Source organism: Platichthys flesus, chromosome 15 (assembly GCF_949316205.1).
Source record: "Platichthys flesus chromosome 15, fPlaFle2.1, whole genome shotgun sequence".
Classification (NCBI taxonomy): domain Eukaryota; kingdom Metazoa; phylum Chordata; class Actinopteri; order Pleuronectiformes; family Pleuronectidae; genus Platichthys; species Platichthys flesus.
Window position 1 is genome coordinate 17269652 of NC_084959.1, and position 16140 is coordinate 17285791.

The window sequence follows — 16140 nt, forward strand, 5'->3', positions numbered from 1 at the left end:
CCATGATTAAGCATTCAGGTTAGTCGAGCGGAAGAAAGGAGGGGAGGAGAGGGGGAGACAGGAAAGGAGATGAAGCCATAATGAGTTGAGAGGGCTGATGGATGCACTCGAGCGACCACCAGTCACCCAGACATACTCAGGTGAACAAATACATATAGGTCGTATATCACCTCAGGTTGCCTAAATGGGCTCATAACTCGATATTCAATCATGGATATAAATCAAACTCTGTAAATGTGTGGTTTCCTTTCAAATCAACTATATATATTAACCTTCAGATTGTCGTCTCTCACGTTAATGTGTGTGTGTTATGTTAACATGGGTTTGTGTGCATCATTAAACTTTAAGGGCCCTGGTAAAGGTTAACCTGCTGTTCTCAGTAGGACGTCTTTCTGCTGGGGTCAAAATGGGATGCTCACTTTCAGCCTGGTTGTTCCTTCATCATCATAGAGAGAAGGAGACCCTCAGTGGGAGAAATGAGTGAAGGTAAAAACACAGCGATAGATTCTTTCCTCTGTATACACAAGAGATACTTGATTTAATATTTTGGAAGTTTATGTTAATATTTGCCTATTATCTCACAGCTATATATTGTTTTTATAGTGTCCCTCTCTAATTATTTTGGTGGCACCATTGGAATCTATGATCCACTTTTTTATTTACTACTAACTGTGACCCTTTACAGACCGAGCCAACTCAAAATCAATGGAGTGCTATCCACTCTCTCCACTCCTTTTTGTATGTGTGTGGCTCTGAGTGCTCTCTGTTTATCAGGCTTAATACTGAATCTCCTCATTTCCCGTGTGAGAGCAGCAAAGCATCACTGCACCACCTTGAGAGAGTCCGAGAAATCTACAGAAAAGACCAAATTCTAAATGTTTCTTGAGAAGTAACACCAATGGGGGAGTTTTCTTATGTTCCCTTTATGCAGGTGTTTCCCTGCCATCAGTTCTTCAGGGACAGATGAGCAGCCACAGTGTGGGAGTGTTCGTTGCTTCTTTTATCTCAGTGTATGTTTTTTCCCAAACTGTCAGAACTCGGCATTGATTAATAGTCTGTAGCTATTATTTCTTATTCAGGACTTAACAAGATAACTGGTAGCAGGAGGAGAGCCAGCGTCTCACCTGTACTTGCACCCTTGCATTGGGTCCCAGTCCAGTATGAATTTGAAGTTCTTTTATTATATATTTTTTATTTTTTAATAAATGACCTGGTCCCTAAATGCATATCTGAGCACCTTGAAAAGGGGGGTTAAGTGGGTTACTCCTGTCTGTCTTCGGGTCGGGGCAAATGGGTAAGAGTGATCACATGTTCGCTGTAGCTGCACCAAAGCTTTAGGAACAGTTTCCCTGTCTGTCCATATATTTAAGAGCAAACTGAAATTTATTTATTTTTATTCTTGTATTTTGAATTGTGTCTTCTTTTACTGTTCAGCACTTTGGTCAACTGGGGTTATTCAATGTGCTGTATTAATCAACTTGAAATGACTCTACTTTCATTGGACTCGGGCTTTAGTCAATCAAAGTCTAAAGTTTTGGATCTACTTCTCAACCAATTGATTGTTCCCAGAGAAAAACTATTTCTTCATGTTATCTCCTGGTGAACTGAACTCTGCCAGCTAGAGGTATTTGCTTTTATATTTTAATGCTTGTATTTATAGCATATCAGCATATTTTATTATTTCTAACCTGATTATTAGATTATTATTAACATTACTTAATTAATTGGAAAACCAATGTGTGTACAGTGTGTACATCCCTACATGTTCTGTTTAAACAAGCTCTCTCTTGCTTTCAAAGTGGTAAACTGGCCCCAAACGAGTATATAAATAACTGGCCTAGTGTTGTGCAACCATCAATAATAGTTTTCACAACAGTACGGTTGATGTGATCTTATGATAAAAACATTTCTAGAATTTGTACTTTAGTCAAAGTCATCACAAAGATCAAAATCATGACAAATTGTCGAAGTACATTACTTTGCAGCTATAACACTAAGCCCACACATATCTGTGAAAACTACAACCTATATTATCCACCATGTCTGCTTAAAGACATATTATGGGCTTGTAAGTATTTAGATGCAGCAGAAAGTTGGCGCACCTGCACACACTGCCAGTTCATTTTTATCTCCATCTGTTTTTGAAATAATTCGTTTTCTGATATCGTCTTTGTTGCAAACTCTCGTTTCATATAAAAACTAGTGCATTAGTTTAAAGTTTTACTTTAATGGTGTTACTGTGCTGGGAGACAGTCACATGACCTGACTGAGCTGAACACCACTGCTCAGGGCGTCCACCTCTATCTGACACACTTAAAGGTTTTCAAACTCGATTCCTCTAATATGCATCATATCCCTCTAATTGGGCTGTGGAGTGCAATAAATAGACAACACAATAACCGCCGTGGTTGGCCCGAGGGCCATCGGCAGTCGCTTGGATTTTAATAGCGCCACTCATCGTAGCCCTTTTGTTTCACTGCATGGTGTGATACACTCTTCATTAGCGCGTACCCAGGAACAAACGTGGAGGGTACTGTTGCAAACAGAGGCATAGAATCCAATACAGTAGAGACGCTGCGAGTTGTTGTGCGTTGTTGTGCTCACAAACACGCGGAGCAAGGGCAAGGTGGGAAGTGGGAGTGGTACGTAGAATAAAGAGGATAAATAAGGGTTGTGTGGAAGTGTGTGTCTCTTTGTGTTTGAACACTGGGGTGTCTGCAATTCAATCGAGCCTCTCGTGTGTCTTCGGCCCCCTTGTACGACAGTCGTCCTCCTAATCTATGGAAGCAGCGGGTTGCATCCAACCAGCGTCGGCCTCTGGGATTTAAGCCAGCTAATTACAATGTATAGTGGCTGGCTGCCATGGTAACCCTGGTTGGTTGGTTTTGGGGGCGACAGGGATGCGGGGGGGGGATGTAACAGCAATTAATGCACATGGTTCTGCGGCCGAGGTTGTTCTTTTTAATCTATCTCTGCCACCAGGCATATGGCACGTGAAGATATGCAGCTGTAGTAGAATCGTCATTCATTTGAGGGATAAAGGGACAACATTGCCTTTTACTGGACTCTTCTACAGCAGGGAGGTGCTCTGGATGTGTGCGCACAGGTTGTGAAGTGGATAATGGATACACACTAGCATCCTCTCAGTATCTTTGTAGTGGAAGGAACAGGCAGCGGTAAAACATTACAAGTCCCGTCTGTATTAGATACTTCATGCTGCTTTGATTTTTGGGGATTTGCAGTTCTCCTGCCATCTACCAGCCTTGGTGCCATCTCTCCCTCTTTCCCTCTCTCTCTTTCTCTCTCTCTCTCTGCGCTTCCCTTTTGTCTCTCTCCAGTAACTAATGTGTGGGAGTCCTGCAGCTTTCTGACCTTTTTAAAGTGTGCTAAGCCTGTTTCCTGAGCACAGTGGTTAACATTATCTCAGGACCCAACCCATTATCATCTTGAACAGGCTGGATGATGGGGAGAGGGGAACAAAGAGCCTGGTTTAACTGGGTGACTCACAGGCTCTCAGACCGCAGCTATACCCAGCGTGTGACACTGGCTTAGTTTGCATCATTTGGCATCACCGTGACACCAAGCTGGCAGAAAACTTGTTTTTTAGAACAGAAGGTGCATACACTGTAATTTCAAGCGCGATTGTCTCACTTCTGTTCAGCCTTCACAAAATGGCCCTGGAAGATTACCTCCCTTGTGAGCTTCGTAGATCTTGAAAGCCGAAAGGGGAGGCCTCTGAATTGAGACAGCTCAAATCTAAAGAAGGACAACACTTCCCGGGAGGAAGATATTTAATAAAACTTGTATTGTTTACCTACACGAGACATAACAATCATCCTGATGTAGTGTTAGTAATCAGACTGTGTAGAATGTGACCATATCTCATTCACACCTCTCCACTCTACAGCATTTTGCATAGACCCACTAACCTCCTGTATGTACTGCTGTTGCTACCTGCAACATTCTGCTCCCATGTGAAATTCATGTTGTTATTTTTATCGCATTAAGATCTAAGAGCTCTCAGCCTCTGTACAGTGCTTACAACTTCGGTATGTGTGTGTAACGTGTAGATCTTTCGACCAAGCAGTTGGCAGTTGCTGGCTGGCTGCAGTTGGAGAGGTTTTCAAGTGAGGTCCTTCAGAGCACAGGTCCTCATTACAGGCAACAACAACTCCAGGGCTGGTGAAGGCTTTATAGGACTGTGTGTTTCCTGGCAAACATGTCCAGTGTGTGTTGCTGTCATTCCCTTTTCCCCTCTCATTACGTGTAATTTCATTGCTTTTTCATTTCCCACTCGGCTTGTTTGTGATTTTTTTGCAAGGTTTGATAGCAGTTTTTGTGAGTTAAGGGCCAGTGAAGGTAGTTTTAGTTTAGATTCATTTATTTTCGGTTTTTGGAAATGTATATAACAAGTTCACTATCAATTAATTAGTAGTATGTATAAGTGCTTTAAATGTTGATACACTTTGCCATTTGTCTTAGACGCAGGTCTTTTGTTATGAAAGTTGATTAATAAATTGTTATTTTATTGATGTTATTGCTCTTCTGTCCTTCCTGGGAGAGGAATGCCTCACCTGTAACTCTCGCTGAGGTTTCCCCGTTGTATTTTGTTCCTGCTAAAAGAGATTTTTTGGGGTCGTTTTTCCTCACCCTTGGGGTTCGAGGGACAGAAGATTTCACACCTTAGACAGATCAAGTCATATGAGGCATGAGTTATTTTGATTTGATTAGTTATGTCAATTTGCTAAATGCTTTTGTTAGTCATGCATGATAGCAGCTTGTTGTGTTAACAATGAAGTAAATAAGCTCTTCAGTGAGTAAAGCAATCCTACTTTAACAGCTGATTTATTATTAAAATACACTCTGCATCTCTAATAAGTGAACTGAGGCGGGTTGGAGACGCGTCTTCTTGAAAACAACCCTCAACTATTCTTTGTTTAAGGCTGTGTGACACAACCATTGTGCAGTAAACATATGCTAACACAATGCTTCACCAATACCTCCATCATCACTGAAGTGTTGCTGAGCTTCCTCAATGAAAATTCCAATTTAATGCTCGAATGACAGGCTGGATTTGAATCTGTTTTTGTGCAGGTGAAACTTCTCTCTCCGAACATCTGCCCGGTCTGTCTCGGTGTGCACATGTGGCGGCATATTCCAAATGTCTTGGGCCGCCTATTGTTTGAGGAAGTGTGTATGAAAGGTAGTGGATGCTTCTCAGTGTTTCCCAAAGGTTGAGTATTTACTTGCAGTTGGTGGGGCAGCGACTGATGTGCATGGTGAGAGTCGTGGAGTTTAGACAAGGAGAGAGTTATCCAGGTTCACTCTCTTGCTAGAGATTACAGATGTCTTTATAACGCCTCACTTGCAGACTGTCCTTAGAAACAAGCGAGGTGCTGTGTACAGAGAAGCCAGCTGCGTCTGTATGTCGATCACTTTCTTAGCTGGGCTGATCGCAGCACAGATTGCTCCCGGGGGAGAAGCGGCGTGATGTCGAGAACACAATCTGTCACTCTAGATCTGCCTCTGTGGCCAGTGGCTGTTTGTTTGTCTGCCAACACGTTTGTTTTCTGGGTGGTTTTAGTCGTTCTGTGAAGAGAAAGGCCTCTATGTGAGCACCTGGTGATACTGGTTCCTAGAAGCAGATGAAGAATCCATTAAAAGCTAATGAAGCAACAAATCAGATGCAACAACTTCCTTCACAGGTTTATTTTCTATCCTCAGAGATTGTAATTCATATTCTCACCAAAACTCCCGTCTTAATTTCATAGCGTTATTTGCAGAATCTACATAATGTGGAATGAAACTGGTTTTAAGTGATGCTATACTGCAGGTTGTGTCTTCAGAGTCTTGTGTCGTGCTGCTGAAGAACTTTATGTTGATGATGGGAGCTGTAAAGCCTTATGAAGGGTTTTAATTTCCCCAGTGTCACCACCTGATTTATGAGGACAGGACAGGGGGGTGTAAGAGCTTTCATATATACTGTATGTGTACCACCAATACACACACACAACAATGACTACACATCTGTCATATCACTGACATACTGTCAAGCAGTCATGGCTCCACAGGGCCAAGAGGTGTAGTAGCAGAGGAACTACAAGAGGGAGGACTGTCCTGTTGTTTTGCTTTTTCTCTCTCTGTCTTTTATCTGCTCCTGAGAGAATTTGATCTGTAATGGTTGAGCTGCTTTACATCTTCTGAGAGCAGCACCAAGGAGGCAGAGCAATATGTTTTCAATCAGCCGGAACACACACACACACACACACACACACACACACACACACACACACACACACACACACACACACACACACACACACACACACACACACACACACACACACACACACACACACACACACACACACACACACACACACACACACAATTCCTAATCCTCAAACAGCACCTTGAAAGTGCAGAACGTGTGGATTGGACAAAATATCCTCACCCCATAAGGCCCTGATTTACAACTCAAAAAAGGTACACACACACACACACACACACACACACACACACACACAAAAAACCCTGGCTCGTGTGTGTGTGTGTGTGTACCTTTTTTGAGTTGTAAATCAGGGCCTTATGGGGTGAGGATATTTTGTCCAATCCACACGTTCTGCACTTTCAAGGTGCTGTTTGAGGATTAGGAATTGCTCTTAGGGTTTGACCTAGGTTAAGGTTAGGGTAAGGATAAGGCATTTAGCTGTGATGGTTAAGGTCAGGGTAAGGGGCTAATGGAAATGTATTTTGCCAAGTGTCCTTGCTAAAATAGAAGTAAAAGGGTGTGTGTGATTTATGTGTGTTGTGTGTGTATTGTGTGTGTGTGCTGCTCAGTCACTGCAGCCATGTCCTTTATACAGAGTCACTCTGGCTGCAGGGCATGATATAATCCCTCTCCTTCCTACAAAAAATGCTGAGCAAGGCAGCACTAACTCACTGATTGAATTTTCACACAGCAGCAGCCACTTTGCTTCCCCCGACTTTATTTTGCTCAACCAAACCAACCTCCTGTGGACCCGGTAGAGAGTTTGGAAGATGGCAGTATGAGTATCTGAAGCCGTTTTAGTTTTTTGTCCACAGATACCTATTCATCGTCTGTTATTTATGCATTTTGCTCACATGCAGACCATAGTGCTATAGGAACTGGTTAGAATAAAAGATTAAGTGTAGCCTGTGTTATGGTCATTTCAGAGTAATGAAGTAGCAAAATAGTTTTAACCATCTGCGTTCAAGTCATAGTCTCTAATCACTGGATCTCTGATTTGTGATTGCATTGTGTATTTTCTAAAAAAAAATTCCACGGCTCACTTCTGTACTATTTACCAAAAATAAGAAATCATAACCAAGTTGAGTTTCTTTTTCATTTTCTTTTCAGTTTGTACATTGCACTTTTTTTTATTTGTTTTTGGGTGTTGATAATGTTGATGATGTATTTGGTAATTGATAACATGATGAAGGAAAATTGCAGTTCTTGGTTTCCCTAAATTTTTGGAAAAAATAAGTTCATTGACAGATGATGCACACGTTTGCATCAGTTCTAATTCATCATTCAAGAAGTCAAGATGTATGTCAACATAAATTGCAGTTTTTTTCCACACAGTTGCTTTTGTATGTGTGTATGCTTTTATTTAACACAGTCGTGTGTCCATTCTGCATTTTTTTGTGTGTAAGTGTGATGGCAGTTTGTGTCTTTCCCAAGCAGTTCAGTGGACATGTTGGCTGTTTGATATAAGCTTTGGCAGGTTTCTATCATCCCACTCACCCAAAACATCACTGCCCATACAGCGCTTATCTCTGCTCAGTCACACACGTACACACAGCTGTGCCCCCCTCGTAAAATGGAAGATTAAAATAAAAATTAAAATAATAAAGTATTATTTCTGCGCATACAGATGAGGTTGCAGAACCGCCCATTTTTTGTTGACTCTGGCCTTGATTCATCTGAAGCTGCAGACCGACCCGCGTGTGATGTTGCCAGGGAATCTATCCGTTTCTGATTTATGGATTTGAAAAATGGACATTCAAGTGTTTTTGCAGAACATTATGATGTCACATTTCAACATTTTCAAAAATGTGTGTACATTTGTGGTCAATTGTTTCATTATTAGCTGGTGAATTCTTGAGTCATGGCCAAAAATGTGTTTTGTAAGGCCATGATATCCCAGTTCATCCTTGAGTCTAAATGGACAGGCAGTCTTGCTTATATTATGGGATGGACATGAGGTCATAGTAACCTTGAGATTAGGTAAACGTTTGTGCAAAATATTAAGAAATTCCCTCCAAACGTATCTGAGATATGACATTCAAGAGAGAGGCACCTTTCATACAGAAACACAGATGCACAGACAGATGGACAATTTGAATAAAAAATCCATATATTTAGATATATAGTTTGACCTGTATTCATTGAAGGGTTTTTCCCTCTATGAAAAGTTGAGCAGCAGCAGCAGCAATGGGGATGAAAGATTCGGTAGAATGATGGAGAAACAAAACAAAGTGCTGAAATGTGGCTCATAATACACATAGCTGCTATTTTCAGAAAGATGGGTTTCATCTTTTGTGCCAGGTTCATAGTGTGTGTGAGCCAGGCAGTCTCCCTGCAGAGGTTTATTGTTTAGTGTGTGTGTGTGTGTGTGGGGGGGGGGGGGGGGGGGGGGGATCATGTCCCTTTGCAGCCCTCAACTAGTTTATGACTCCTCTCTTTTCAAAGTTTCTCTTGTCGTTTGGTATAAACCATACAGGAACACCATTGACTGACACAACTATAAAAGCGTATAGGCAAACAGGAAGCATTTGCATCAAAGTAGTCATGGCAGCCTTCGTCCTCACCATGGGAACACGAGGGCTGGTTATTGAGAGCGACAGGTGGATGGTGAGCCGTCTGTCAGGAGATGTTGACATTGAAGGTGATGTGATTTGACACTGGGCTGAGCTCGCTGGTTGGGTGAGGGTATAGCGTGGTTGCAGGGTTTCTGGGACAGGACTGCAAATGTAACTGGTTGCTTGTGCAACAATATTTAGTATTTATTTGCAAAGCAGTGATTCTCTGGAGACCTTCTGGACTCACTGGGATGAATTCACTGCTGTCAGTTGTGGAAATCACATCAGAGGGCATTTTGAGTTTTTCTTAAACCAGAAATAGTCGTTTTCACAGCATCATGTAACTGGTGTTACCAATAACATTAAGTGTTCCAGTAAGGCATGACAGAGTGACAGCATGGATCAATTGTATCATTCATCTTTTATTTAAAATGCAGACCTTCGGTAATGCCCTGTCAACACTGTTAATACAATATTTGCAGGATTTTGGCATCTTTATTCTTTTCCCTGATTTGGTGCATTAGATTTTCTGTCCATTTGTAATAAATCTTCTTCCACCAAATGTCAAAGTAGCTGCTCTGAAACTGCTGAGTTAGTTTTCTTCACTTAAACTGAGTTTCTTCATAATGTCACGAAGAATCATGCGGATGCTGGAAGGAGAAATTCCACTACTGCAGATTAGAGTGCTCTCTGTGTGTGTGTGTGTGTTTGTGTGTGTGTGTTGGGGGTGGCTGTGGGTAGATTTCCGGTGCAAGCCATTCCTCATTAACTTGAGTCTCATTGAGCTAACCCCATCAACACACACCAGAGCATTTGAGTAATTGTGTAAAGCATGCATCTGTGGTGTAAGTGACACAGTTAGAGGGTTTGTGTTCCCTCATGGGCCGCACTGAAGCATTATGTATAGCCAATTAAAGTCTAGAGAGAAAGAGAGGAACATCAAATACCTCAAATACACAGACTGGTGACTCTGTGATGTCACTTTGAGATTAGATTGGATTTTCACTTGATTGATTTATTGTGTTAGAACTGCTGTGACTTTTAAAAGATGATTTCAGATTGATCAAGAATGGCGACTAAGATGACTCTACACTGTTGTACAGGGAGGCTCAAGAATGGAGGAACTAAAAGCCTAATGGAATCACATGAGCTGGTTGAAATCTCTGTTCATTAGTTTACCAGACACAAGTAAGAATCACTACACACTTGATGTTTGCAGACACTACTGGAAGCATGTTTCTTCTGGTCTGCTGGTTGAATTGTTAAGGTAGAACATGCAGCACTGAGTGTGGTGTATGAGGGACATTTATCAAAAAAAGCACTGTGAATTTGCAATTGTATCTGTTATCAGCTCAAGTACATTGTGTTTGTCTATACTTGTGACTTGAAGTAGAATCAGTTCATGTTGAATGGATAATTATCAAAGAAAACTAATATCTCTACAAAAAATTACTTTAGTTAGTCGCTGTTAGAATCCCTGTCATAACAAGACAAAGGAAAACAAGTGATATGGCTTGTGTTATGAGCTTTAACCCTTTGAAGCTGTTTGTGGACCAGCACATGCAAGATATGAACACTGTGGATGTGGTTTTATCTTCCTCCCAGTTCATCTATGGTACAGGAATGACCATCCATGCTTACCCAAGCTTCTCCCGTTAGTGGTCCGAGAAGAAATTGTTTGGATATTCATATTTGGCTCAGCCATTGATTTCATAATGGTTAGCTTTGTATTTGACTACAGCTCTATGTGTTCCTGCTCCTGTCCCAGTTCCCCTCTTGTTTGATTTGAATAATAGTCAAGTGCGAAGCCTCCATCAATCCAGGGTTTGTTTCACTGCAGCTTGTCTGCTGTTGCTATTTTGGTTAGTTCCTTGTTGTACATTGCATAACAATCCCATATTATTGATTTTATGACTCCATGACCCATAAACCATAAAAGGGACGCATTTATTGGCCAGCTGGGAAGAAGTGATTCAATGCACAGAGAAAAAAATGGCTGCCTCACAAAAATCGATAGCTTCCCTACAGTTCAGTTCTTGTGTATGTGGATGTGGCAGTCGATTCTTATCTTAGAGATTTTTTTTACTGGAAGTATTCAAAGTTGACCGTGCCCAAACGGCCTCTCTCATTTTCATATCAGAAGCTTTGTGTTTGTTCCCTGGTTGAATCTGGCTCGATGAGAATTGAACTCGTGGGACTTTAGTTGTGACACAGTGCCCGGCAGGCTCGGAGATGGCTTTCTTCTTTGAGGCTACGTGTGTCATTCGCTCGCTCCTCGCCAGAGCAGGTGAGTTGTCTCGTCCTGTGTTTCTCTGGGCTGCCGGTGTGAGTGTGTGTTTGTCTGTGTGTGTGCGGTTCACACAGACTATACAGGTTCACTTCAGTGCGGTGATGTGCCAGACCGATGTTGTATTGATTTCTTAATATGATCTTCCTCTACAGCATGTCAGTCCTTTTACTTGACATTGTTGTCTGCTGCCTAATTGTTATGTTGAGCCTGTCCTGGATTTAACCCAGAAATTACTGCGTGTGGGTCATTTCATCTCTTCATTGTTTGCGGGGTATGTGTAAATGAGTGTTAAAGTTAGAATTGTCAGGCTTCTTGCGCTCACTTAATCTCTTAGGTGCGTGCGTGTGTTGCTGTCAGTGTGCTGCTGTCAGTATTAACAGGTTCGGACTAATGAATCCTCTCCGATCAAAAAACGAAATCCCTCTCCGCCAGTGCAGCATTGATTCTCCTGCTTGTCCCACATGGGGATTGTCAGGGTGCATTAGCTGACTGAGGCAGCTGACATTTTAGCCTGTCAGCGAGCAGAGAAACATGTGCACGTGCAGACTCCTGTGTCATTGGCTCATGTACATGTGAGCACTGAGAAGGGGTTTCAAACGGGAACAACAACAGCAGCAGCAGCTCAGCAGCAATACAATTGAGTGATGTTTTATATTTGTGATGTCAGAGGTTCTGCTTCATAATTGTTTATGTACCATTGTCGGTAAAAACCTCTACTGAAGCAATTGCTTGAAAAAATAACAATACTCTTTTTAGTTCATTGACCCATTGACTTATTTGTAAAAAGAGAGTAGAATAACAACGCTGGGACATATGAAGATAGCAAGACCCTGTTTATGTGATTAGATATTTTCTATACAAGTAATTTGTTTAGGGCTCATGGATCAAATCTCTTTTCAGGTCTTTGGGGGAGCAATCTGATAGGGTGGTAGAACTGGTCACAGGCCCTAGACGTATATGCAAAGTGTGACACCATTTGAATCCAGAGTCTGCACGATAGTGATTGGAAGATCGGAGTCATGTTAGCGAAGTTCTGTCTATACACATGCACGACCAATCACAGTCTCTGTCTTTACAACATCAAATAGGGAATTGAAACCATCTTACTGAAAAAATGAACTCATATCAGTGTAAATATGAATTCCTTAAATGACAGAAACCATCTTTTAGAAAAAAATGTATTTTGACCCGTGTCCCTCCACACACAAGGTGGAGTCCGGGTTTATGGCCTATACTACAGCCAGTCACTAGGTGGCGATCAAGGCGCTTTGGCTTCACTTGTTTTACTCTCACAGCCTAAAGGTTTGATAACCACCTTTTGATTTCACACTCTGCACATCCATCTCGTTTGGCATCCACAGAAAAAGCAAGTGGACATGCATTATTTAGTTTCCTCCTTCTAATTGTGCTTCTCTTATATGTGATAGCTGCTGCCATGCAACTGTTTGCATAACTACAGTAGTGCACTGCTGTGTGTCTCCATACAGCATTAAACACACTGAGTGTTTTCAAACACTGTAGCGGAGGAGTAGGATGGGTTGTATTACAGGTGTTTGACCCGTGATGACTAAAAAGCTGCAGAGGCATGTTGTTGATGAAACCAAGAAGTGAGTAGAGTATTTAAATATGGCCTTTACATCATCCTAGTCTGAGAATCCGCATGGTGCATTTAATGATTTACTGCCAATATTGGTGTAATCCAGTCAGGGTAGTGCATGTAGTAAATGTAATTTTCATTCAGGAGGGTGTTTAAACATCACTTTAATAAGCTATGAGCATGTGCTTGACAGGGTTTGTAATCCTGATGGGTTCTTGTTGAAATAGTTGACAATCAGACCTTAGACATCTTAAAAGATTGGTTGTGTATTAACAGCATCTGCTTTTGACAGCTGAGACTAAAGACTAGTGAAAGCACGGAGCTTCTACAAGGAAAACTTTGTATATTTAATATCACTACTAGAAATTAAGCCAAAATATCAAGCCATCTTACACTCAGAAAAGGGACTGTGGACTTTGTTTGGAGCTGCGATGTCAGCGTCCTGCCGATGCACAATTCTACCATGAACAAATCTTCTCCATGGCGTGATCCCATCACAGTTGAACTTGGACAGATGACTGTACCTCGCCCCCGCTTCACCTTCGTGTTCTCCTTGTGTCATCTCACACGGCTTGATCACACTGTCACTGTTTTCATGCACGCTTTTCTTAGTCGGCTACGACCCAAATGCACCATTTGTCAGCTATTTGCCCAACAGCTACAAATAGACCATATGGCAGCCGTGACTCCCCTCGGTCCACATGCAACTAACAGACGGAGGGGTTTGTTGTTGTTTCTTTTGATTGACAGATGGGTGTTCCAATGACTGTGGGTTATGGTGCGTGTCAGTAGGTGGCAGACGGTGGTGTGTCTGCAACTTTCGGCACCCATCAGCATTAGCTTAATGGTGTGTGACGTCCCAGTGGGGATTGACCCCTGCTTGGATTTTTCAATTAGTTTCCCCTTAGATTTGTACATTGTTATCACACACATGCACGCTCTCCAGCACATGTACCGTGAGATGGTGAATTGAACCAACAGGTGTGGTTCGAGCTCAGCTCCGGTTAAATGCCGACACAGTCAAACCTGTGAACCTTCCACGTGATTCTGTCAGACACCCGCTTCTGCTTTCACACCAGCCCACTGCTCTATGGCTTTTTTGTAATAGTTACACAAGCGTCTGCCACTCACTTCCCTTATTCCCAGTTCACAATGGGATTAATTATATTGTATCTAATGGATGAACCACAGATCTATCAGATTTAGTTGAAGAAGTTTTAGGGAACATCTTTGTTTTCTGTGTTTGCACCTTTTACTTGCTTAAATAAATTAGTGTCCTCTGCACATTACTTGAATTATATCTGTATAAAGGATATCAGTTATATTAGATACCTCTTATTGTGAAATTCACCTATATTTTATATATATTTCAAATTTTATGCATCTCTCCCTGAGGGCATCGCTGTAAAAGAGGTTAATGCTCATTCAATTATATTTTAGATCATAGGGTAAGATATGGAATATCCCTTATATAAACATACCATTTTTATATTCACATTGTATTATACACCATACCTGATAATAGTCTATATATGCATATATGTATCAATATCACCATATACTAATGCAAAAATACAGTATACATCCTTTTGCAATCATCCTGTGCCACTGAACTCATTCAATGGGTATGCTTCTCTTCTCATGATATTTCCGTCTGTACTGAAAGGTGTATATTATCTACATAATGTATTTGTAAATTAATATTTCAATTTTGTTGCCTATTTTATTACATTTTTTTATTATCACTTGTTCTTTTGTCTTCCTCATTCTGATTATTTCCTGGTTTAATAAGGGATTTCCCTTGGATGAATTTGAAATATATCGCATGGTTTTTGTTTATGTCTCTTTGCATTCTAGTTATTCTGCTGATGTCGCCACCGGCCTGCTTTCATAGTCAGTGCAAAGTGTTGTTCCCCTCAACTGCAGCTGTCACAGTTATTCAGTTTCAAAAAGCCAGAGTTCTCACAGGACATGAATTTTAACCTCGACACTCACACCAAACCTAATGTAATAAAAATGTCAAGATTGTGATAACACAAAAATTAAAGTTAAATTAAGCAAATGACATGAAGAGTTTGCTGCTTTGTAGAATCCTAGTTTATTTCCTGCTGTTGTTGACATATTTTCTTTACTTGTTGATGCCATTGAGCTTCACAGCAGCATCTACAAGGATTAATTATTAAACTATGAACCAACATTGTCCTTAGTTAAATCTGATCTCTATACAGCTAACAAAATAAGCTGTGGGTAACGAGTTGAAGCTTGAGAAGGGGCATTGAGTAAATTAAAATTCTGGTTTGATGGTCTATTTCTGTGTGGTGATGTGCTAACCGGCATCTTTTGCTCTCTTTTCTTTCTCTCCACCTCTTTCTCTATCCTCCAGATTTTAACTACAACACAGATGGCTACGAGGGGGACGGGGCTGAGGACGGCAAGTCTCAGGATGGCTCGGAGACGCTGCCCTATATAGACGAGTCGCCCACCATGTCGCCCCAGCTGTGCGTGTCCCAAGGTCCCGATGGAGAAGCGGTCTCCCCCACACCGCCAGAGGGCCTGTTGCCTGGGGTAAGAACAAATGCGCACACACACACACACACACACACACAAAAACACACAAATGTAGGTTCAAATCTGTTGCATCGCGCCATGTTTCAACCTCAACCCTTCACACAACCACGGAATAATGAGACGGATGGGGTCGAGAGGGGACATGAGACATAAATCATTGGCTGTATAGATGTTCCAGTTTGTGATTGCAAACGGCTCACATGTGCAGCACCACTCCAGGCTCGTTTCATCAGCAGAGGCTGTGAAGATGCTGAATGCTCTGAAGGAATATACCACGCTGTTTTGTGCATGAATCCTAAAATATTTCCGGAGGTGTTACATGTATTCCCCTAATTAGAGAGAAACGCAAATTTGAATTGACTTTATTATTGTATGAAATTATATATGAACAATTGTCATCTAATGACGTCTAACAAGAAGGTAATGTGTCGTCTGCATTAATTTTCTTTTGACATTTTCAAATTATTCATGGATTTCTCAGAGAAGGACTTTTGGATCTTGATGAAAACAATTCTCCATATTTAGGGGACTGAAATTTACGAGGGTGTGTAATTTGGTGCAGATTCATCTAATTGTCTTCATCTAGTGAATGTAAATGTGGTTTGATGAGGAGATTTTTGGGATAATGATACATTATCTTTTTGTGGCAATGCAAATGTCAACTGCAAATCTAATTGATGATTGCTTTCAAGACTCGTCAGAAAGTCAAGCAGAATTCAAATGTTAAATTTAAACTAACATTGTGCTAGAAATGTAATACTTCCTTTTATCACATCATCAGCCATGTTTGTCATTGTTAAAAGCAGGATGAGCTTCACCTGGGATGACTTGGACTCCAGGCTGATGACTATGACGTCTC

General features: G+C 41.3%; 1 protein-coding gene across 2 annotated transcripts in view; it reads left to right on the plus strand.

Annotated features, from left to right (window-relative positions):
• The window catches only part of abr (ABR activator of RhoGEF and GTPase), a 122755-nt gene that overhangs the window by 30938 nt on the left and 75677 nt on the right, over positions 1-16140 (plus strand). For both annotated transcript variants that reach the window (XM_062406059.1, XM_062406060.1), the window contains exon 2: positions 15097-15278. In XM_062406059.1, the coding sequence (XP_062262043.1) occupies positions 15097-15278 (182 nt within the window). The remainder of the gene's footprint in view (positions 1-15096; positions 15279-16140) is intronic.